The sequence below is a fragment of the Lissotriton vulgaris genome, chromosome 1_2 (assembly GCF_964263255.1).
Source record: "Lissotriton vulgaris chromosome 1_2, aLisVul1.2, whole genome shotgun sequence".
NCBI classification, from domain to species: Eukaryota; Metazoa; Chordata; class Amphibia; order Caudata; family Salamandridae; genus Lissotriton; species Lissotriton vulgaris.
This window is the reverse complement of record NC_141686.1, coordinates 268,932,085-268,954,835: the sequence shown is the minus strand read 5'-3', so window position 1 is coordinate 268,954,835 and position 22,751 is coordinate 268,932,085. Positions and strand designations below refer to the sequence as shown.

The window sequence follows — 22,751 nt, the reverse complement described above, 5'->3', positions numbered from 1 at the left end:
AAGTGTGCAAAGCTGTAGGCTCATGACTACATTCCTGCTTTCGTTGTCTCTCCGTGGCGTGTGCGGACAGATGAAGCTTGGTCTGTTTTTACTCTCTCTGTGTTTTTCCTTGTCTTTTTTTATTCCCTCCTCATCTTCATCGCACTCCACCATCAAACCAAATCTCATCTCTCAGATCAGCGAGAAGGTTGGTCCCTTTCACTACTTATCCCTCTACCCCTCCACCCTCTATGGAGCATTCCTTAGTAGGGAGAGTAGATGGTGGTCCATTGGTCCTGGACCCACCACCAGACGCGTCCTGAAACCTGCTTGCTCAGCTGTGCCGCAATGTCGCCGACGCGCGCGGGGGATGTTATCCATGCATGCTCGCTGCCTGATGGGGACGTTGCATTGAACACTTGTTAACTCTGCATGAACATTGCATCCTGGGTACTGTTTGCTAACCCTGCATGCTGCGCGACACTTCTCGTGAAGCCACCATCTGCACAAGGCCAGCAAAAAATGTCTATCAGCACCGCCCGCTCCCGCAGGAAATCAATAGTGGTAGCTGGAGACTTTGATCATATGAAATGGCCTTCTCTCCGCGGAGCAGCGAAGCCGTTTGCTCTTTTGCTTTGTTGTGCCTGTACTTTTCTTTATGTACAGTGTTCCAGTTCTCTTTCCTTATCAGAAAGGCTTGCTGTGTCTAGACACCATAACTCCAGAGGGGAAGTGTTTTCAACAGCAGCAAGCTGGCATGGAGCACCTTTTTTTGACTTCAACCTCATCATTCTGCCTGTTGCTGCTGAAAGATACTGCACTGAGAGGGCCAATGAGAACTTGCCAGCATAGACCTTCTAATGGCATGTATGGGTTCGACCAACAGCACAAATATCTTATGCGCTTGGAGCTCCAGAGAGACGGTAGTGCCTCTGAACACTTTAGTCACCCCCATCTGTGAGAACAAGTCCTTCATGGGTGCGCCATGTCTACCCCTCTGATGGACATCCATCTGGCGCAGAGGACGGATTTTCCATTTTTGGTCCCATGAGTCTCTGTTCTCATGGAATGTCTCTAATCTCTGCCCAGCAGCCCTCTGATTGGAAGTCTTTGTCTTTTCACCCCATTCTCATTTGAAATGTCTCCTTACTGCCCAGTGCCTCTCTCTCCCTTTGATTAGGCCCTTGTTAGTTTCCGTGCAGCCCATGGAAAGTCCACCCTCTGTGCCACGCGTCACAGTACATGCATGTGGTTGAAGTGCCATCTTCTGTTTGAAGGGCTGTAGCCAAGAAGTGGGGGTCCCTTTTATTTCTTTAGAGTGGGCCACTCTCTCCTGAGCTTGCTGTTTGAGGATGGCTTTGTCCATTCTGCCCCTCTTTACTGGATTGTCTCACCCTTCTTCCTGGTCGCCTCCATCTTGCTTTGTGATTACAATACGATTGCAAGGATTGCAGGAACCAAAGGCTCTCCGTCTCCTCTCCCGCTCCTAGTGATATATTTTTTGGCACGGCAGCAGAGAGTGAGGACGGATTATAGATCTCCCTTCCTCCTGTCGCTTTCGCTGGCGGTTAGTGCTCCGCCGCTCTGTGCTTGAGCTGTATCCGCCATTATCGCTGCTTGTCAGCTCAAGTAATTAGACTTGAAAGTTACAGCTGAGGCATCCAGCACAAACCGCACAGCTTGGCTTCAGAAACGGGCTCTAACATGTCCGCCGTCGTGGCGACACGGGAAGCATAAATAGTGCCATGCGGTTTCCAGATGGGGAAGGCGGTAAATTTGTCTTTTTCCTCAGTTTGCATCTTGCCTTCTGCCCTCTTTCTAAGAATTCTTCTAGTTCTTTTTTTTCAAGGATTCCTCCTGGACTCCGGAGTGACCACAACTCAATCGAGGTTGCAAGTGACTGCATCGGTGCCTATGCCTCTGGCACCCTGAGCCTGTGGCCACCTGATGGGGGTGCAGTAGTTGCTTCAGATGAAACAAGACAGGTGGGGAGTCAGGTGGTCAGACTTGGACAGGTATGCACACACGGTGTCGCTGGTGTTCAGGTAACTGAAGTGAATCTCCTTCCGCCCATCTATAGCAGGGATGATGGTCCGTGCCCACCTTTCTACCTCTGTCTCTCTTGAGGGGTGGACCGACCTGTAGACTAAATCCTATGAAAGTGCCAATAAGGGCAGCGAAGAGTCAGCCTCATGTGAGATGTTGCTTCTGCGGAAACCCTCCTTACCTTTCAGAAGCGATAGCCTTGTCTGGACTACCTCTTGCTGCCCTCCAGCCTTTTTTTATGCCCATTTCCAGGTGGGCTTTATGCATTAAAATCTAGCTGCCCTTTGCTGTGTCCTTGGTGTATAAGGACAGAGTCCTGACATCTGCCCCCCACTCTTACTTAACTTTAGCCCTAGAGCAGACGTGAATGCCACGGAATCGGGTGAAGGCCCTCTCTAAGGTTTCGATTATTGTACACATTACATAGAACTCCCTTTGTCTGAGGCCTTGCAGCAAACCACTGTGGGTCTTCCCTCCTACGCTTTAGTCCTCTTCTCCTTGTACATCTGATCACGTGTTAGAAAATGTAGGATGAATTGGGCATTGGAGACATGTGGTACCCATTTCCTGGATGTCTGTTAGTTCCTCCTGTTCTTCAATGACTACATAACCTTCAGAAGGGGCTGAGGTTGACCACCAGCAGCTTCCTCTTGCCTACAAGCCATTTTTGATTTTGAATGAACTCTTGACTGATCGCCCTAGGAGTCTGCCTAAGATCTTTCCATTGAAGAATTGGCTCACAGTGGCTTGGATCTCCTGTGAAGACGACATGATTTGTGGCCATGGCTTCCCGCCCCCTCCGTTCACCTGCACCTCTTTGGCATTCACCCACACTCCAGGGCCGGGCATACCCCGCCACCTGCACGCAGTTTGCAAACTAGCGTTGTTGAACCTCAGGAGCTCAGATGCGTCGCAGTTCACCCGCGAGTAGCCTTGTGTGGCTTTGCCAGTGTTAAAGCCCTGTGCATGCTCCTCACCGGTCACATAAAATAGCTTTTTGTGTTCTGTTCCCTCTTCTGAGTCTCAAGGTGCTATAGTAGTGACACTGGTGGCACCTTGGTTCTGGAACAAGGGAAAACTTTAAAGTCAATTCACCAGAGGTCCTTATTGGTAAGTGCGCAGGGGACTGCACCCTCCTGGGAAAATCAGTTTGTTTTGCTTTTCAAGAGCTGCCTCACTGCATCCTGAATCTCCTCGCTAGCATCTCATCCTGCATGATATCCCCATTTCGACAAAAGGGCCCCTGCATGAATGCGCATGCGCAGCGATTCCCCTCCCCGTATAGTCCATATACCCCCACCCCTCCTGCACTCACCCTTTCTCCCCATTGAACATTGCACAGTTTGCCATCATGTCAAGCGTTGTTCAGAGTCTCATTCAGTTGCAGCAGGTGCATGGCAAGTGAATGTGGGGCGGCCGAGCGTGTCCACATGGAACCACTCCGCCGGAGTTCTCACATGACTTGCCGTGGTCATTTAATTCAGGTGTGGAGCCTTTCCTGCCACTGAAGCAAGAGTTGAATGTCCTCTTCTCACTTAGACATTCTCAGCACATTCTCCAGAGGTTGCCCTCATGAAGCGAGTGCAGCCCTGTTACACTGGGCCTTCCTCGCATACATGAGGGTAACCAAGGTGGGTAAACTCGCCATCATGTTGCACTCATCATCATTGTCATGGGGTGAAGGGTCAGTTTAGTGCTCGCTGGCTGCGTAGAGGTGAGTGCTGGGCATCTAGGGTGTGTTTTGGAGAACAGAGACCACAACTGCTTGTCTCCCATGTATGTTGTCTTCACTAAAACATGAAACCATTATTGTGGAGTTCCCGTGTTGGGTACGAGTAAGGGCGGTGAGTCGGTGTCATGGACACACACCATACCACGTCACCTGTCCTTCACTATAGTTTTTCCTCAGTAGAATCGTAACCGTTGATGGACAGGCGGTTGCAATATGAAACACACCACTAGCATGTCCCATGCCACCGTGCCCATGGGAACCCACTTTCCCCTGAATACTGAGAGCGACCGCCATTTCCAAATTAAAGATATTTATTTCCCCACAAAGTGCTATCTTTTTCAGGCTTGCAGGCTTCCTGCTCAGCACCAATTTCTTTTTGATCCATTTCAATACTGTTTTATTTAGATTGTTTCTGTTTTTTTTTATGTTTTCTCCAAATCTGAGGCATTTCCCAAGAATGACAGTTACAAGAAAGCAACGTTGCCCTATGTTTTACGAGTTGTCAGACCTGGACGTTGGTTGGCTGTGTTCACCTGTCCTTCAATCTGTCTATAGGTGGGAGACTCTGTAAAGACCTTTGCTGGAGACCCCTCTCCCCGGTGTTCACCAGAGGAAGTGCCGGATGTCTAGTGTCTTTGACTGGGGTCTTGTTTCTCTTCTTGCTTCCAAACCTATGCACACTCTAGAGGGGAAGGCTGGAGGAATAGTTGGTCTCAGTTCTTGTCCTCCTATCGAGGAATCCAGAGGGTACAACTTCTGGAGCAGGTGAACTTACCTAGCTGTCGGCTTCTTCACTCGGGTGGCTAATTCTTAGTGGGCGATGGACCAGGGCAGCTGACTCATGTGGTCCAGACCCCAAGAGATCCTGACAGGTGTTCAACAGACAACCAAGGTGAGCCTTCTCACTGAGCCTAGATGGACACTGACATCTGCAAGGATCACTTTGGTCTTCAACGTTGTCTTAGTATTGAGTAAATCCCAAATAGGGATCGCTGCAGAAGTCACATAGTGCCGGAGTAAGGCCAAGTAATACTTTTTAAAAATAACAGTACGTACCCCAATTGGATAGAGTAGAGTTTCACAGCGGGGCTGAAGAAATTTGAAAGGCAATTGCTCTGCCTGCTGTTGCAGAAATATGGGGTAACCAGCTCATCATTAGAAGACTAGAGCGATTGGGATGAGGTGTAGTGCTGAGATGGTGAGATAGAAGGGCCCTGGGCATTGAATCTTTTGAGTGATGAAGGGCTCTGTTAACTTATGTCGCAAAAAGCTGGTGGCTGGCTACTAAGACAAACTAAATTGAGTCCTGATACCCAGGACTACCTAAGTTACTGGTTACCTTGCAGCTAGGCCTAGTATCATAGTCCGTGCTAGACCTGGGCTGCATTCGCTGATGCCCTGTGAGCAGGTACAAGAAAGAGTGAGAGCTGCCTCCTCTCATGTACTGTGGGTGATTAAAGAAGGAAGCTTCCATAGCATGCGTAGCAAGTCATGGATGAGGTTTTGTTACGATTGTCCTGACATCTCTACGACCATTTTAAGCTCTGTCCTTGATGAGGTTTGGTCTTGTAGAGGCAACAAACGAGGAGCAGATTTCAGTGAGAAAGTAGCACCAGCTTTTGGAGCGGAACCTGGGTAAAAACACACAAGATATGAAAAGCACCTACGAAGAGAGCCTCATACCTCCTCCTTAGAGGTCCTGGTATCCCCAGACATCAGCCGGTGAACTTACTGCAAGGACTTTTGGAAGAATCCCAACAACACAGTCTGCTTGGCAAGATTGGAATAGACCGAGCCCAAACCAAGACATCTTAAGGGTGCTGAGGTTATTGTGAACTGGGTCTGATCTTCATCTTCAAGCCCTTCCTCACACCTGTCCTCTGCAGACATCCAACAACTGTGACAATGGAAGGAGAATCCCAGGTCCCTGTAAAGGCAGTGGGGCTGGTTCTTCTGGGGTTGGTAGGGAGTTTATACCGCTCCTGTTACTTCCTGGCCCTAAAGACAGAACATTGCAAGTTCTAGACAGGAATATAAATTGTCTGAATCGAGCAATGTCTGAGAGAGACTGTAGGTCTGACTGCCTCCCTCACAATTCATGACAGTTTGTGTTCCAGTAATCTGCAAGCAGCATTCGCACTCATGGATTAGCCCAGGGACTTTGTTTGATGTTGAAATTGTTCCAAAGTCAAGAGCCCTTTAGTCTGATTCTCTTTAGACAGTGGGGGTTATAGCAGTTCTATGAAACCGACGCAGTAGGGTTTATCCAGAAATGGACCGGTTTGCTGCATAGGAGAACTGGGCATCTCCTGTTACTATCCTTAACATGTGCCAGGTCTGAACCGTGGCGGACGGGGTGCACCACAACTGAGAGTCCGTCTCCTTTGTGTACTACTTGATTGTGCTAGTACTGAGTAGGGAGGTGGAGACTGCAGGACCGCCTAGTCCTATCACCCCATCTTTAGCTCAGTATTTCAGGGTCACAGATCTGGCCTACAAGCCTCTAGAACCCCAAGCAAACTCTGAACTGTCTGGGTCTTGCCCGTGAACTTTCATCTAGGTAGCAGTAAAGAACTAGTTGAAGTGTTGGTGGCTTCATTCTTTACAACCTGCAGGGGATGCCTTGAGGTAAACACATGTACCCATTGAGATCATTGTGGCATAGTCTTCCAGGTACTGCTGCTCTGGTAGTGGTGTGTATCTGAGCTCATCGCGGGATGGTCTTCCAGTCGCTGCCGGCAGTGCTGCTGCTCTAGCAGTGGTTTGTATCTGAGCTCATCGCGGCATGGTCTTCCAGTCGCTGCCGGCTGTGCTGCTGCTCTGGCAGTGGTTTGTATCTGAGCTCATCGCGGGATGGTCTTCCAGTCGCTGCCGGCAGTGCTGCTGCTCTAGCAGTGGTTTGTATCTGAGCTCATCACGGCATGGTCTTCCAGTCACTGCCGGCAATGCTGCTGCTCTAGCGGTGGTTTGTCTCTGAGCTCATCGCGGCATGGTCTTCCAGTCGCTGCCGGCTGTGCTGCTGCTCTGGCAGTGGTTTGTATCTGAGCTCATCGCGACATGGTCTTCCAGTTGCTGCCGGCAGTGCTGCTGCTCTAGCAGTGGTTTGTATCTGAGCTCATCGCGGCATGGTCTTCCAGTCGCTGCCGGCACTGCTACTGCTCTAGCAGTGGTTTGTATCTGAGCTCATCGCGGCATAGTCTTCCAGTTGCTGCCGGCTGTGCTACTGCTCTGATAGGGGTTTGTATCTGAGCTCATCGCGGCATAGTCTTCCAGTCGCTGCCGGCTGTGCTGCTGCTCTGATAGTGGTTTGTATCTGAGCTCATCGCGGCATGGTCTTACATTTGCTGCCGGCAGTGCTGCTGCTCTGGTAGTGGTTTCTATCTGTAGAAGACCATGCAGTTTCCCTTTCGAAGCTGTAAGGTAGAGTCTCCAATGGAGACCGCTCAAGGGTCGGTCACCTCCCTCCCGCCTACCCCATGCTTGATCTAGCCTAGCTTTCTTTCTGTTGCATCCCTCCTTCCTGAAAGTAATGTATGGAAATGGCTGTTGTCTATCAGCATTCTGGAAGGATTCTAGGGTGAGAGTATGCCATGAGCCTGATGTAAAGTATAATATATTATTCTTTAAAGGGTGTGAAACAACCCTCTTTTTAATTGATTGTGATAACTCATCTAAACAGTGGAAATACCTTTGGCAGCATTTTCCATTAATTGTGTAGCTGGTCTGGGCTATTTTATATGGGGACCAATCGTACACCTCAGTTCATACTCCCCTACGACCTTCCCAAAGTTGCCACGCCATCACCCTCTGTCCAAAAAAACACAAGACTGAAGTGGGGCTCCTAGCTACTTTGCCTAGAGATTCTGAACCACATCGCCAAGCCGTAAAGAGTTTGTAGCCTGTGCTTGTGATGTTGTACTCTGCACTGACGAGGCCCAGTAAAGATGAGGTCTGAACGAACGCTGCTCTAACCAGCACAGAAGAGTTCCACTATGTGTCTATCCTGTGAGAGCGTTGTTCTACACAGGCTCCATAAGGCTGAAGCTCGTGCAAACACTGCCCTACCCAGTATGAAGGAGTTCTGAAGAGGTTGCAGCCTATGCGAATGCTACTCTTTACAGGCTCAAAAAGACTGAGGCCAGTGCGAACTCTGTCCTACACAGGCCCAATATGACTAAAGCCTGTATCAGCGCACGTCCCCAGGCCCAATATGACTGAAGCCTGTATGAGCGCACGTCCCCCCATGATACAGAGCTCCATTGAGGCTGCGGCTTGTGCAAGCGCTGCTCTAACATGAACTAAGGAGGCCCAATGAGATGTTAGCCTGGTCTGAGGAGGGCCATTAAGGCTACAGCTTGTGCGAGCGCTGCATTAACCTGCACCAGACAGGCCCAACCAGATGTTAGCCTCGTCTACATAGCACTGAGGAGGACCAATGAGACGTTGGCCTGGTCTACCTACCACAGAGGAGTCCCAATGATACGTTAGCCTGGGCTACGTAGCACTGAGGAGGCTCAATGATACGTTAGCCTGGTCTACCTAGCACCGAGGAGGCCCAATGAAACGTTAGCCTGGGCTACGTAGCACTGAGGTGGCTCAATGATACGTTAGCCTGGTCTACCTACCACCGAGGAGGCCCAATGATACATTAGCCTGGGCTACCTAGCACCGAGGAGGCCCAATGAAATGTTAGCCTGGTCTACTTAGCACAGAGGCGGCACAATGATACGTTAGCCTGGTCTACCTACCACCGAGGAGTCCCAATGATACGTTAGCCTGGTCTACATAGCACTGAGGAGGCTCAATGATACGTTAGCCTGGTCTACTTAGCAGAGAGGCGGCACAATGATACGTTAGCCTGGTCTACCTAGCACCGAGGAGGCCCGATGATATGTTAGCCTGGTCTACCTACCACCGAAGAGGCCCAATGATACGTTAGCCTGGTCTACCTAGCACTGAGGAGGCTCATTGACGGTGAAGTCCATGCAAACACTGCTCTATACAGCCCTAATAAGACTGACGCCCGCACGATCACTGCTCTACACCATAATAAGGAGGTGTAATGTGGTTGTTGCGTGTGTCCGCACTCCTCTCTACAGCCCAAAAAGGCCCTAGCATTTATGAAAACTGCATTGCTCCTGCAAAGCGGATGGTGCCTGGATGCCTTTCTTTCGGATGCGCTTATTTGCACCAGCTTTTGAAATATTGACAAAATTAGGACGAATAAAAATATTAAAGTAGTGAACTTACCAGAGAAATTGAACTCTAGCATCACATTTGATTGCAGAAGTTGCTTTCATTGATTGCGCCCAGCCGTCCGCCTTCACTGGTTCTCATGAGGCTGCTCCCCTTCTGCAATGGCTCAGGTTAGCAACACATGATGAAATGCTGCCCCTGGGTCTTCTATTGATTTAGAAGCGTTAGCCCAGGTATTTCGTTCACTCTGTCGGAGCTCTCTCTTTATTTGCCCGTGGCCTGCAGGCGTCAGGTGATGGGATTGTTTTGATGATACTCTATCGCGGTCTCCTTCGGAGATGCATTGTTACCACTTCCTGGGGATGAGAGTAACTTCATCTGCAGCCAGTCCCAGCTCCATCCTGGCTGAGGGAACTTGAGCCTGATCTGAGCCAGCCTCAGGACATGTCTGACACAGAGGTGGCGGAGTGACACCGAGCCGGGCCTGGGAAGAGGGTGGCAGGTAATGAGAGGGCTTCAGTTGGGGAGAACTTGTCAAACCGTGCCGGGGGCTCTCCAGACCGGTCAGGCTGAGACAAGCTCCCCTAACCCCCCCCCCCCCCCCCTCCACCCTAGAGAGATGCCACATGGCCATCCCCAATGTAGATTCTGTCCACAGATGAGTTGACAATAAGCGACTTCATCCCCTCAGACCAGCAAGCACAATGTTTTGTAGAGACCAATTACTGAAGTTCTCCCACAGCATCAAGTCATCCACATGGGCCCAGAGCATGCTGGGTACCGTAACCCATCCAACTTTTGGAATGAGTCCTAAGCACACTGGGTATTTAATAGCGTAACCCGTTTGAGTGATCCAGAGTGAACTCCAAGCAATATGGGTCTTCTGAGAAAGTGGGATTCCCAGAGCATGCTGGGTATTGCATAATCACACATCTGGTGCACTGGGTCCTGCACCTGTGTCCATCTAAGGTAATGTGAACCAGAAGTGTTCTGGATATTGCATAATGCAACTCACTGACGCAATCTGAGCGTAAGGCATGCTGGGTATTGTAGATTCTGAGAGTGTAAGCCCAGAGCATGCTGGGCAATGTGCATGCATTCAGTTGATGCAGTGTCAACCGAAGGCATGAAGAGCCCAGCTACTGCAGTGTCTGCTTACAGCATGTTGGGTATTAGCCAACTCATATAGCCAATGCACTGTGCCCAGGGAGTTGTGGGTATTGTCGAAGGGAGTACACTGTTTGCCTGACCCTGCTATGGTGACAGAGTACCGCCATGATAGGCAGATTTGAACAGAGCGTTAATATTATGATTATTCTTATTAAACGATTATGACTATAAGAAGGGGCAGAGTTCCTTCCTCACCCCAGCCAAACATTTTGGGAGCCATGTCCCCAAGGCATGGTAAGATTTTTTTTTTTGTTGATTGACTCACGGCGCACTGCTGTGGAAAATGCAGGTCAATGCAGCAGCATTTCCCATTATCTCAGAGTTTAAAGTGAACTGCATGCCGTAATAAGCTGTTGGTAATGGAGGTCACAGCCTTTGTTGCCACGAGATGGAAGGAAGCAATATGTAATGGCTTCTCTCAAAATGGCTGCCCAAAAGGGCGTGGCCTGGGCCTATAGAGATAAAGGGAAAAACTGAAAGGGAGGTAGGACTCGAGCAGAGACTTTTGCTAGTGACTGGCTTTACATGAGCCCTACCAGTCTTTATGAAGCATTTGGTAATTCTCCAGGTCTTCACCTACGGACGAGGCTGCTGATATGCGATAAAGCTCCAGTCCAATGCTGGGGTGCACCCGTGCCAGCTCCCACATGCTAACCTCTTGCTCCCCTTCTTTCTTCACAGTGCGGCGGGTGGCACCCCGCTTCTCTATTCCACCCAGCAGCCAGGAGGTGATGCCCGGAGGCAGTGTAAACCTGACATGCGTGGCCGTGGGCGCCCCCATGCCCTATGTGAAGTGGATGGCGGGTCTGCTGGAGCTGACGAAGGAGGACGAGATGCCAGTCGGCCGCAACGTGCTGGAGCTCAACAACATCCGCGAGTCCGCCAACTACACCTGCGTTGCCATCTCATCCCTGGGCATGATCGAAGCATCCGCCCAGATCACTGTGAAAGGTGGTATTTCTCCCAGAATACTCTGCTGCACCCCATACATATAAAATAAAATGCTACTTTAGCTACCGAAGTACTTGACTGCACCATGTGTAGTCGGGAGCAGGCACAGCGTGCCTGCATTCTGTGGCTTCCAGGGTGTACTAGTAACAAAAGCTTTTCCCAAAATCCTTTATTGTTGCCCCTTAGAAATAAGCTATTTCCCCAGAGTCCTCCGCTGTGCCCTGTATCAAGGGGCAGCTTCAAGTCACACAATATTTGGCACCTCTCAGCGTAAGCATGGCCGACCACTCTCGAGTCTTCTACTATACAACAGAGCGGTGGCCATGCAGACCTTCGAAGAGTCTTCCTGCTGCACCCTGTGTAATGATGAAATTTAGCCCTCCTGAAATAACCCTAATCTTCCTGTATACTGGTGACTTTATACTCCCTGGAGGAATACTTAACTGACCACCCCCCACACTTTACTCCCTGGATGAATACTTATCTAACCCCTACCCCTCCCACACACATTAATCCCTGGAGGAATACTTTACTGACCCCCCCTCCCCACACAATCCTCGATATAATGGGCCCATTGATAGATTCCATGCTCCTCTACTCCATATAATATAATAGGGAATGTTCACATTTCCCAGAATCCTCTTCTACTCCTTCAATGTGATGACACCCCCATAACTCCAAATCTTCAGCTCATTCCTGTTTAATGCACTCTATTACACCACCCAGAATCCTTCACTGTTCTGGTTCCTGGTGGAACATTCCTATCGCCCATAGTCCTCCGGTCCTGTCTAATGCTCTAAAGTTAAACTGTGCATTTGGTTTACTGTCCCAGGGGATACTAAATTTGTGTGCAAGAGAAATACAGGGGGACGTCCGTGTTTTTTTTTGGGGGGCAGGGACACGTGATATTCTAACCACTAACATTTGCCTGTACTTTTTGTTCCAGCTCTGCCAAAGCCTCCCACAGACGCGATGGTCACTGAAACGACAGCCACGAGTGTCACGCTGACGTGGGACTCTGGGAACCCAGACCCTGTGTCGTACTATGTCATCCAGTACAAGCCGCGCTCCTCAGAAGGGGCCTTCCAAGAGGTGGATGGCGTGGCCACCACCCGCTACAGCATTGGCGGCCTCAGCCCGTTTTCGGAGTACGAGTTCCGCATCATCGCGGTCAACAACATTGGGCGCGGCCCACCCAGTGACTTGGTGGAGGCCCAGACTGGTGAGCAAGCTCCGTCAAGCCCTCCGCTGAAGGTGCAAGCGCGTATGTTGAGTGCAAGCACCATGCTGGTGCAGTGGGAGCCACCCGAGGAACCCAATGGGCAGATCCGGGGATACCGCGTCTACTTCACCACTGACTCGGACCAACCCTTCAGCACTTGGCAGAAGCACAACGTGGACGACAGCCATCTGACCACGGTGGGCAGTCTGATCACCGGGACCACCTATAGCATGCGCGTGCTGGCCTTCACCTCTGTGGGCGACGGACCTCCCAGTGACATCATACAGGTCAAAACGCAGCAAGGAGGTAAGTGCCTGGCATGGTGTGATGGGCAGAGTCACACTGCCCTATGTGCTGCTTGAACCTGACCACAGGGGGCGAGGGAGGATTTTGCAAAATGTGAGAGTGTATAAGGAATGTTCTACCAGGAGTAGTAGCGACTGTTAGAGGCGTTGAGATAGGGCATTGTTGAGGTGGGGTCACCCTACTCTGTGGCAGTACAGATGGGACTGTAGAAAAGTGTAGGACGTGGCAGCGAAGTGACAAGGATACAAGGGCTTGGCGAGAAGGCGTGACTATACAGCAAGGCGGGGTTGTAGCAGGGCATGCCGCAGTGCACCCAGGGTATGTTTGGGCGGCTTCTGTCTCACCAATGAGAAGGCAGTGTGTGTTGGTTAGAGGCGGTGTGAGGTGTGGGGCGGGGTATACATGGTCTGACAGCGTTATGGCCCCTTACTTGTCTACTCTACATACTGTTTACACTCTGTTACTCCTAACCTAGACTTGGGTACTACCTGTCAGTTTCCAGTTCCTCCCAGTCATGAGGCTGGTACCCACTGTCACTGTCCAGTTACTCCCAGCCAGTTCCCACGAGTGGGCACGTGGCACAGGCCGCGTGCGCCAGGCCGCGTGCGCCTAGATGTAGGCATCGAGCTGCTGTGCGACTAGAAAGGGTCAGTGGAAGGCAAAGTGGAGTCTCGCCAAGGGCGCTCTCTTGGTCTTTCCAAAGTATCAGATTTATTCAGTAAATAGTATGTAATTAACATTAAAGTAGTCATGTGACTAGCAAATTTAGTGCCAATAATCAGTAAAACAGTTTGCTCGTGGCACGTAAATCGCCTTAGGAAAACAAATGCAAGCCACATTAAAAGAGCAGAATCTAGCAGCCGAATTCTGAGAGTGAGCAACAAAGTGCTCTGCACAACAAGCCCAGAGTGTGCCCCGTGCCCAGTAATGTGCTTCAGGAAACACGTTGCCCACAAGGTGCGCGTTCTAGAAATCCGCTCACATGCCCGCTGCCAAAGGATGCTGCTAAAGACCAGCTTTCTAAAAATAGGACCCTGCTTAAAATGTCCCCATGTCTAATGTGCCTGTAAAAACGAGCACAGCGAGCTCCGTGCCAATAAATCCCAGTCGTGAATTATACGAACCGTTCGCGTACACAGAACAAATTGTGAGACCTTTAATGCACAACGTTCTGTCAGCAACAGAACGGGAAATGTTGCACGAAAATAAACCCATTTCTCTTACTGTCTGCTCCGACTTATCTTTAAGATACAAATGAACTATCATTTTCTGTGCAATCATTTATTACATTCACATAATCTTTCCTCCAGAAGTAAAATAACAACTGTGAAATATATTGCATAAATTCGCTTCTACACACAATATTTTCTTGCACGTGCTCCATGCCGGAAGCGGCCATCCTAAAACATACCACTATGAGAGCATTTGCACTTCTGCCAAAAGTGTAGTGTAGTCCTTGTAGAGTTACATCTTGTTAGTAGTGGAAAGATACCATAGACCAGAAGCCAGGCAGATCGAACTAATCCCCAATAGTTTTGTGTATTGCAGAGAAAGAAACTCGTCCACATTTCTCGTGTACTTTTTAATGTCTGTTAGCAGCTACAAAGTGACGTCATATACGTTCCTCATTTGGTAATTGGCGTTCTCATGGGGGGCAGGTCTCCCAAGTGCAGGACCTGTTGGTTGAGTCTTTTTTCCGGCTGCCCGTTAAACAAGATGGCCTCCAATATAACACGCGCCTGGTTTAACACTGGACCGCAGGGCGTGCCACATTCTCCTGGTCTCCAGGACCAGGCGGCGAGCCTGGCTGCAGAGCTGCACGTTTTGGGGTCTTGTAGATTCGAGCCCTCAAGCAAGAGACTTGTTTTGACACAACAAACCACCAGGGTCTGACTGGGACACAAGATGGGGCCGGTCCCAAATACAAAATGGCCATTATTAATGAATTGAATGCCTAGAGAAGTGGCCCATGTTTGCAAATTAGGGTAGTTTGAAACTTGCAAAGACAAGCTGTAGAAGTGTACCGCAGACTGCATGGGTTTGAGCTTCCTGCTGTCAATGTTTTTTTACTCCTAAAAGCAGGTAAATCAACAGTAAATCCTGGCCCAGCTGACCCTAAAACCGGCCCACAATTGGCCAACAAAACTGCCCAGTCCATAAGGCTCTGCCTGATTGCCCTTTAGGCCAGCCAATCCCTGCAAACCAACATAAAACCCTTCCCTGTGGCTCTTAGAACCTTTTTTCTCAAGGAGAGACCGTACCCCGCCTTCTAACGTTCTTTCCTGCAGGGCCAGAGTAGCAGGGTGAGTGTCAGGGACTGGTGGGGTGGTCTCCAGGGTGATTGTAAGCATACGGAATATGGCGGACACAATCCAACATGTACCCTCACCTCTTTCCACAGTCCCCGCCCAGCCCACGGATTTTCAGGCGGAAGCAGAGTCGGACACGCGGATCCTGCTAACCTGGCTCCTCCCACCACAGGAGCGCATCATCAAGTACGAGTTGCTCCTTCGCGAAGGAGAGGATGGGAAACAGGTAAGGCGTTCTAGAGGGGACTCTGGGAATCAGGTGCCTACGGAGAGGCAGGTAGTAATATGGAGCATGTGATGCGCTTGAGGGAGAGGACTCCCGGGATCAGCCGCGTATGGGGAGCACTGAGTCGGGCAGTACTTTTGAGCATGGATACAACTGGGTGACCTATTTTAGATTGGAGCAACAAACTTGATGCCAGATTTTCATTGAGAGCGGAGGGGCGCTCTTGTAGATTGTGGAAACTGATTGAACCCTAATCCATGTATTGATCCATGTATTGATCCGTTATTGAATGCTATAAGATGCGTGGGTGGATTGCAGTATTACAAGACCACCCTTTTTTAAAATATTAATATTTTAAATGCATTTTTTTGCAGCAAAAAATAACCTTTGACCCTGCATCTTCCTACGCGGTGGAAGGCCTGAAGCCAGACACTCTGTACCGTTTCCAGCTCGCGGCCTGGTCTGACGTGGGGTTGGGGGTCTACACCCCCATCGTTGAGGCGCGCACCGAGCAATCCAGTGAGTGGCGTGTGGTTGTCCTCACTAAGGGGTAATATGTGGGTGCAAAAGCCTCAGTGAGGGTGCAGTGTGTTTATGGAGGTTGTGCAGGGAGCGTATGTGTGAGGGGGCTTAGCTTGCTCACTTAGAGGGGAACATATAAGGACGCAGAAGATATTTGGGGAGCGCTGCATGGCGTGCTTAGACTTTGCCCAGGCAGAGCGGCCTTTTTTTTAAGTTGCCCCTGTGGTGTTGTTTAATGAGCTGAAGACTAGTATGCTTGGACTGTTGGGTGTTGCTTTTCTGGTCTTCGCTGCCCCACGGCTGGTGGCCCGACATGCAGGCGCCCAGGGTAAGTGCAGTCCTTACCATCGTTGTAGCATGCACCATTATGACATATCTTGGTGTGCCTGCTTGTCGTGTCGTGTGCTTGTTTGCTGGCCTGTCCTCTGCTGGCTTTTGTGGGCATTGTGAGGGTCTGTATATAGGTGAATCTCCTCTGGCCACAAGTGTTTCACCTAAGCTCTTGCTCCAGACTCCTATGCCCCCCTCCCTGGCATTGCCAATTACTTTGTGGTGAATGCTGAACACTGCCAACCCCTTATGTAAACGAGGTCAGTGGCCATGCATGCATGTCACCCCTGAGCAGCCTTGGGACTGCTTCTTTTCCCCTCCCCTACCCATTTTCCTATATTGCTATCATCTATTGACAACCCCTTTTGCGAGCCCCTGAAGCTTTGTCTTCACAGGATTTTGTTTTTTTGGGGTGTTTTAAAATATTTTTAGTTCTTCTGCACAAAGGGCATGTCACTTGTCCTCAGCCTTTACTTGTATCCCAGTCTGTGTTGCCCGCGTTGTGAACGCACACTGTGTGGGTTGTTGCTTGTGAGCTTTGTGTAGAATGTCATGAACCTGGCAGCTCCTTACCCGTCTGCTCAAGGGGTGGCAATCGCCCCCTTCAGAGGTGCTGTTTGCAGAGCAAAGAAGTGCCTGAAAAACCATAGGTTCCCTCCTGAAAAACCATAGGTTCCCTCCTGAAAAACCATAGGTTCCCTCCTGAAAAACCATAGGCTCCCTCCTGAAAAACCATAGGTTCGTCTTTGTCCAGCAGGACCCAACACTGACTGCGATTCTGAAGAATTATCGGCTGCGCCTGGTCGGATTCTGCAGCACCTTTGGCTGCTCATACCACGCGCCATGAAGGATAGCAAGGGGTTGAAAATACAGCCGGAAAGGATATCCACCTGGGCAGTAGTTGTGGGTAGAAGGACAGGACGGAGAACAGTCTTGTACGTGGTCCTTCGTAATACGGAGTGTAAAATCATCCCTGCATGCCATTTGGTTTCCAAGTTATCGCTCCTCAGGTTTATAAGAGGTCACTGTCACGTCAGAGGACATAGACCAGGCTTTTCTGAGCTAGGAGGATCCGGAGGAGAATTTAACTAAATTTTATCTTCCGCTGAGAACGCCCAGCTCTAGACGAGTGAAGTAGGAACCAGGGGTGAGAAGTCCAGCTCGCAACTAAGGTTTTTTTGTTTTATATAGCACAAACTCTACCCCAATCGGATATCAGAGCGCTTTACATAGCACCAGTTGCATTACATAAGGACACATTCATTTTTGTTAGTCACAGGGGTTTAAGTGATTTGCCCAGAATCACAGGATGTTCAGCGTCATTACCGAGACTCGAACCCAGTGCCCCAGATTTGAGGTCAACCGCCCTAGCCGTTACGCCAACTCCTGTCCCTAAGTTGAATGGTCACTCTTTCTATGGACATCGGCAGAGAACCTGAAGAAGTGACCAAAGCTTCAAGGCTCTTCCTTGACCCTGTGGTGGCATCGGCCTCCATTCTGACGCATCTGTGCCTTGTTGTGTAAACACCTTCAAATGGGCTGATTCTGTGCGCTCTGTGAGCTCAAATCTCTAGCCCTTTGGAAGAAGTTGACTAAAGTGTGCATCTTGTTGCCCAAGAGCAATAGACTCCCATTTGGAGGCCCCTTTGATCTTCAGGTATCACCAGGAATGAAGCATGGTAGGTCATTGTGTGTAGTGCAGTTGGACATGTGGGGCTGTGTCCTTCCTGGGCCTTCTGCCGAATCTGCCCTCATGTCTTGGAACCATCTTCTTTGCACCTTCTCCCACTAGCTAGAAAGGAGAGATTAAGGGTGGTTTCCCTGTCTGAGCCTGAAAGGATTAAAAGCCCAAACTCCTGCCTTGTTGACCCCATTACATCCTGTCTTGACCCACTCCCAGGGTAGACTGGAAACTAAAATCAGCCTGGACACCAATGTTCAAACCAGCCCCAGGCCAGGCGACGAGGGCCAGATGGGTCTCTGGAGCCCATCAAGCTTTCAAAGGAGCCCTCCAGCCTACCAGGAAAATGCCAGGGTGCCCGAATGGCCATTCTGGGCCTTCACACTTCCACTTCCTTGTGGTACTCCTTGTACCCTCACTCTTCAGGGCGTTATCGCTACCAACATCAAAAAATCTGGGCATCTGGCTGTAGCTTTACAGGTAGAGTTTTGGAGCCCAGGACTCTTTCTGTCACTCGATTGACACCAGGGCAATGGTCTACAACAAAAACAATGAAGCATCCACTCAGATTCTCTTAGGCCACTGCCAGAGGATTAGAGGGCAGTGGACCACGTGCCCCATCATCTTCGATGGCAGAGCCCGTCCAGTGAGTGCAAGAACAAGCGTGGCACGTTGTTTATTGACTACGGTCTGGATCTTGGCCCTCTGGCATCTTCCCTCAAAGACCTTTATGCCAAAAACTCTGCATCCCAAAAGTGAATGTCTTGTGGGGAAATTGATGGTGCTGAGGCAGAGAAGAATTCCGCCAGCTGGTTGGGGCATTTTTATACAGGCTTGGCCAACCTCCACCCCACTGATGCATATGGTGAGCCGCAGCCAGCGCCACTCTTCTGCCTTCAAAGCGCCTGGTGGTGGCCACTGTTTCTGGTTCCCTGGGCTTGTTTGTTCTAGTCCATTGACAGAATATCCAGCTGGCCTTATGATTACGCTTCCAGGTCTGTTAACAGAATGGGTCTGCAGCGACTAGAACTTAAGGTATTCATGCCACCTCCAGTCAGATCTGAAACTCTCTTAAAAAATGTCTCCCGTTTGTTCCTGCATGTGCCAACAAAATGAAAACACCTGAGAAGGCATTGAGGGCATGGACAATACGACACGTGGACCTTGCAGTACCATCACCCCTTTGCTGTTTCATGTTGTTCTCCGCTCTGCTTGTTTCTTAGATTGTAAATAACACATGTCTTCACATGGCCATCCATTTAAAACTTGGAGGCCTCAAATGCAGCATGAAGTAGATCAGCCCCATCCCTGTGCTGGAGCAGAGGGCTCACGGTTTGAGATGTTAGTCTGAGCGCTTGGTGGCCCCGCGCTGCAGCAATTTGTCATATGTTGGTCCCTGCGGTGGAACCGGCACTCAAGGTCATCCTTCAGTTTTGTCACCACCATCGGGTTAGAGAGGCAATCTGCTGGATTGTTTTTCTCTTCTCCAACCATACCGTAGACAGGTTCTGAAGCAGACCTATGCACGTGTTCTCTCTGGCACTGGAGCACGCCCTTCTCACCCAATGGCTTCCTAGCCGTTACCTGTGCCGGAAGTCATTGCCTCTGCCAAGAGTCCTTACCAGTGCCATGTCAGACACTGAAATCCACACTTTAGTATTTTGAAACATTTCGTAATCGGACCCAGATTTTGCCTAATTTCTTTTCTTCTTTTTCGAAGCGCTTGTTTATTTCACATGACAACAAAGGCGTCCAGGGACATCCTTAAAATCTTTAACTCAACCCACGTCCATTATTAGTTACTTCAGGTTTGAGGACTGTAAAAAAAAAAGACAGGACAACTGTTTCCTGGAATGCAAGATGACTGAAATTCAGAATCATGAGAAAAGTATTGGATAAGAACTTTTGTTTAACAGAATGGATGGACCCTGCCCCCAAGCTTAAGAGTCACATACCCTACCAGAGCTACCTTTTAAGCAAACGTTCATGTATTCCCCATGTAGTCCAGATTCTGCAGAATTTCTGTTCGAAGTGTTTTCTTTTCCTTCTTTTATGATCTGTATCGATTTAATGGTTTCCGGGTCGCATTTCCTCTTTTTATTCCTATTTTGGATAATTTCAGATTTCCACATCAAACAGTCTGTCTTTCTTCCAGTTTTGTTTCGTAAGCCACTTTACTTTCAGGAGCAGAGCGTTCGCTTCTGAATAAGATACTCTAGGCAGTTTTCGGATACTGCGGCAGTGCTTCACTCATGACCCCATTGCTCACTGTCTTTTGCTTCTCTTAGGGCAGAGACATCCTCTCCCAGAAGGAGTTTGTGCTCATTCCACCAGAGCAAAGACAGCATCTGTGACACTCTAAAATAAGGCTCTGATGAAAGAGCTCTGCGGGGCAGATGCTTTGGCCAAGCTGCTTTTCGCAGTCTGCTGGCTGGAGGCCTTGCTTGGACATCTCCTGTAGTTAATCAGGATGAGAGCCTTGGTGCTCTGTTCCAAAAGGGAGGGAGGTCTCAGTGAGCTTGGTGGATGAGTAAGGAGACATTTGCTCAATAAATATTCCCTTGGATCAGCAGTGCTCACACTCTGTTCCTTGGTATTAGTGTCCAGGTAGAACATAAGAGAGGTGGTGTACATGGGGTGCGACCACACTGAAGGAAGGACAAGGAGTCTGTGTGTGTGCGCATGTGTGTGTGTGTGTGTGTGGTCCTTGGCTTCACATATTTTAATGCTGTTGGCACAACTTCTGTCCCTCTTCAAAAAAAGCCACTGATCCCATTAATTGGCAATAAAAGGGAGTGTCTGGGCTGGGAGTATCATGGTAAGTACATTTGGGTCTTTTTGTAAGGTGGTCCGCAGCCTCCTGCTGCCGCATATGACCATGTATGTTGCCCCCACTTGTTGGTTCCTAGGAATCTGGCGTTGCCCCTTCTAGCCTCCACTTTATCCTTTGATAGCCTTCTGGTTTCTCTTTTGCTGCATCCTTTCAGTTACACCCACTTGCTTTGGTTGGTTAAATTTTTATGAATTTGGTTTTTTTTTGCTTTGTGTGCAACTCATTCTTGACCAATGGCCAGCAGAAGAAGGTCTTGGTGGGCATGCTGTAGCAACATCTGGCTCTGTCCCTGAGCTCAGATCTTTACGTCCTAAAATGTGCACTTGGCTAATAGAAGTGCTCGTCTGGCGAGACACCCAGCCTGGTCGTGATTGCGATTGTGCCTCTGATTCACCACCTACTCATGAATTATCCATCCCAGATTCAAAGCCTGTAGCTCTTTACAACAAATCACACTGTGCTTGCAGACAGTTCTGAGCTTGTAGCCTATTGCCTGGTGCATCCCCCTCTGTTTAGCCTCTACCCACTGGGTTCATAATGCAATGACTGCTGCACATAAGGGTTGAATGCCCACAAGGGGTGCCCAGTGTACCAGTTTTGAACCTTCTCTTGTTGCTTTATTTAGGATCAGACTAAAATGGGCTGCAGTCAGAAGCGCCTTGCAGTCCACGCCCAGGCACTTCAGTGTATTGAGCTATTAAGCTGGAGAATCTTTGTTTTTGAGTAGTACGTGGGCCGCCTGCCTCACAAACAGCTTGCGTACTCATAAAAGAGAATGTCTCGCAGTATACATCCTGGTTTTGCCATGTAAGGCTTGTTCACCTATGTAGAGCTTGGCTCTCACTGTGGCTTCTTCGTTGGTCTCCTATATTCTTTCTTGGCCCTAATGTGCTCCCGCTCTGTATGCGCTGCCTGGTGGTGCCCGTAGCCTACAGTAGGGTACACACCACTCACTTAAAAGCTCTTTTCAGTCTCCACTATGTTTAGCTTTTTATCAGCTGGTAGGTTAAGCTCATGCATAGAGTGGGTATGCCCCCCTCTCCGTTAAAATGCTTTTTTTCTGGCCATCTTATACACCCAACTCTTTGTATGCTGTCTGCTTGTACTCTAGAATAGTGTACGGATGCCACTAAAAGGCTCTTTCCAGACCCTACTGTGCCCAAGCTCATTATGTGCTGTCCTGTTGGGACCATAGACCGAGGGAGGCGATGTGCCCAGATGTTCACTTCGGGTCCTCTTACCGGTCAGCAGTACAGGGCCATTGGTTGACTACGGGTTGCACAACCTTTCATTTGTCCTGCTTGCCTCCATGGTCATTTTCCCTTCATCTCCCTACCCCTCATTTGTTTCTCCCCAGCCCCATCTGCCCCACCCCAGGACGTCGAATGCATCAGCCTAAGCTCCACCGCCCTGCGGGTAAGTTGGGTGGCACCACCGGCCTCCAGCCGCAATGGTGTAATCACTCTATATTCAGTGGCCTACCAGGCGGTGGGTGGCGAGGACCCTGCTAGGCACGTGAAGGAAGGCATCGGACCAGAGTACACCAGCTGGGACCTCCGGGACTTGGAGAAGTGGACGGAGTACAAGGTGTGGGTCAGGGCCCACACTGACGTGGGACCTGGGCCTGAGAGCCCCGCTGTGCTTGCAAGGACCGACGAGGACGGTAGGTGTCCTCCTTGGGTCCTGCACCACTCTCTGACGGTGACCCTGGCCACTTATTCTCCTACCTGGTCTTTCCTATTCTTCCTGGTTGCTTTCCTTTCTTCCAGGTTGCTTTCCTTTCTTCCAGTTTGATTTCCTTCCTCCTTTTTTCCTTGGCTCCTCAGTTTGCCCTGCTGTGTGCCCTCACTTCTTCCTTTCCTCCCTTTGGCTCACTTTTCACTCCCTAACTCTCAGGTCTCTTTTAAGGTTGAGGTATTATAACAATTGTTCTTCAGCATTGGATCTTTCATAGATTCTCATTCTTGACATATTCCACGTTGTCAAGCTGTTCCTGCCCTCTCCGTTGCTAAGCAACTGCTGGGAGACGTCATGTGTACTAGTGCAAGAATGTGAGACTCATCAGAGGACTGTTCGTAGACCCAAATGTCACGCTCAGGATTATGGGGCTATGATTTGGGACGGGAGTGTGACTTCCAGGAGGAGAAAGAGGTCATAATATTAGGCTGAGATCGTAAGACTCACAAACGGTGCTTATTCGTGTCTGTGGTTGCGGGCAGTGAGCATTGGCACTCAAGGTTTTGATGAC

At 49.7% G+C, this 22,751-nt stretch overlaps 1 protein-coding gene across 10 annotated transcripts in view; it reads left to right on the top strand.

Moving 5' to 3' along the window:
* The window catches only part of PTPRF (protein tyrosine phosphatase receptor type F), a 756,588-nt gene that overhangs the window by 599,775 nt on the left and 134,062 nt on the right, over nt 1-22,751 (top strand). For 7 of the 10 annotated variants that reach the window (XM_086953202.1, XM_086953199.1, XM_086953206.1 and 4 more), the window contains 5 exons: nt 10,805-11,074; nt 12,021-12,602; nt 15,004-15,137; nt 15,512-15,656; nt 21,861-22,166. In XM_086953202.1, coding sequence (XP_086809328.1) covers nt 10,805-11,074; nt 12,021-12,602; nt 15,004-15,137; nt 15,512-15,656; nt 21,861-22,166 — 1,437 coding nt within the window. The remainder of the gene's footprint in view (nt 1-10,804; nt 11,075-12,020; nt 12,603-15,003; nt 15,138-15,511; nt 15,657-21,860; nt 22,167-22,751) is intronic. The other 3 variants (XM_086953209.1, XM_086953208.1, XM_086953207.1) reach the window with 1 other exon arrangement.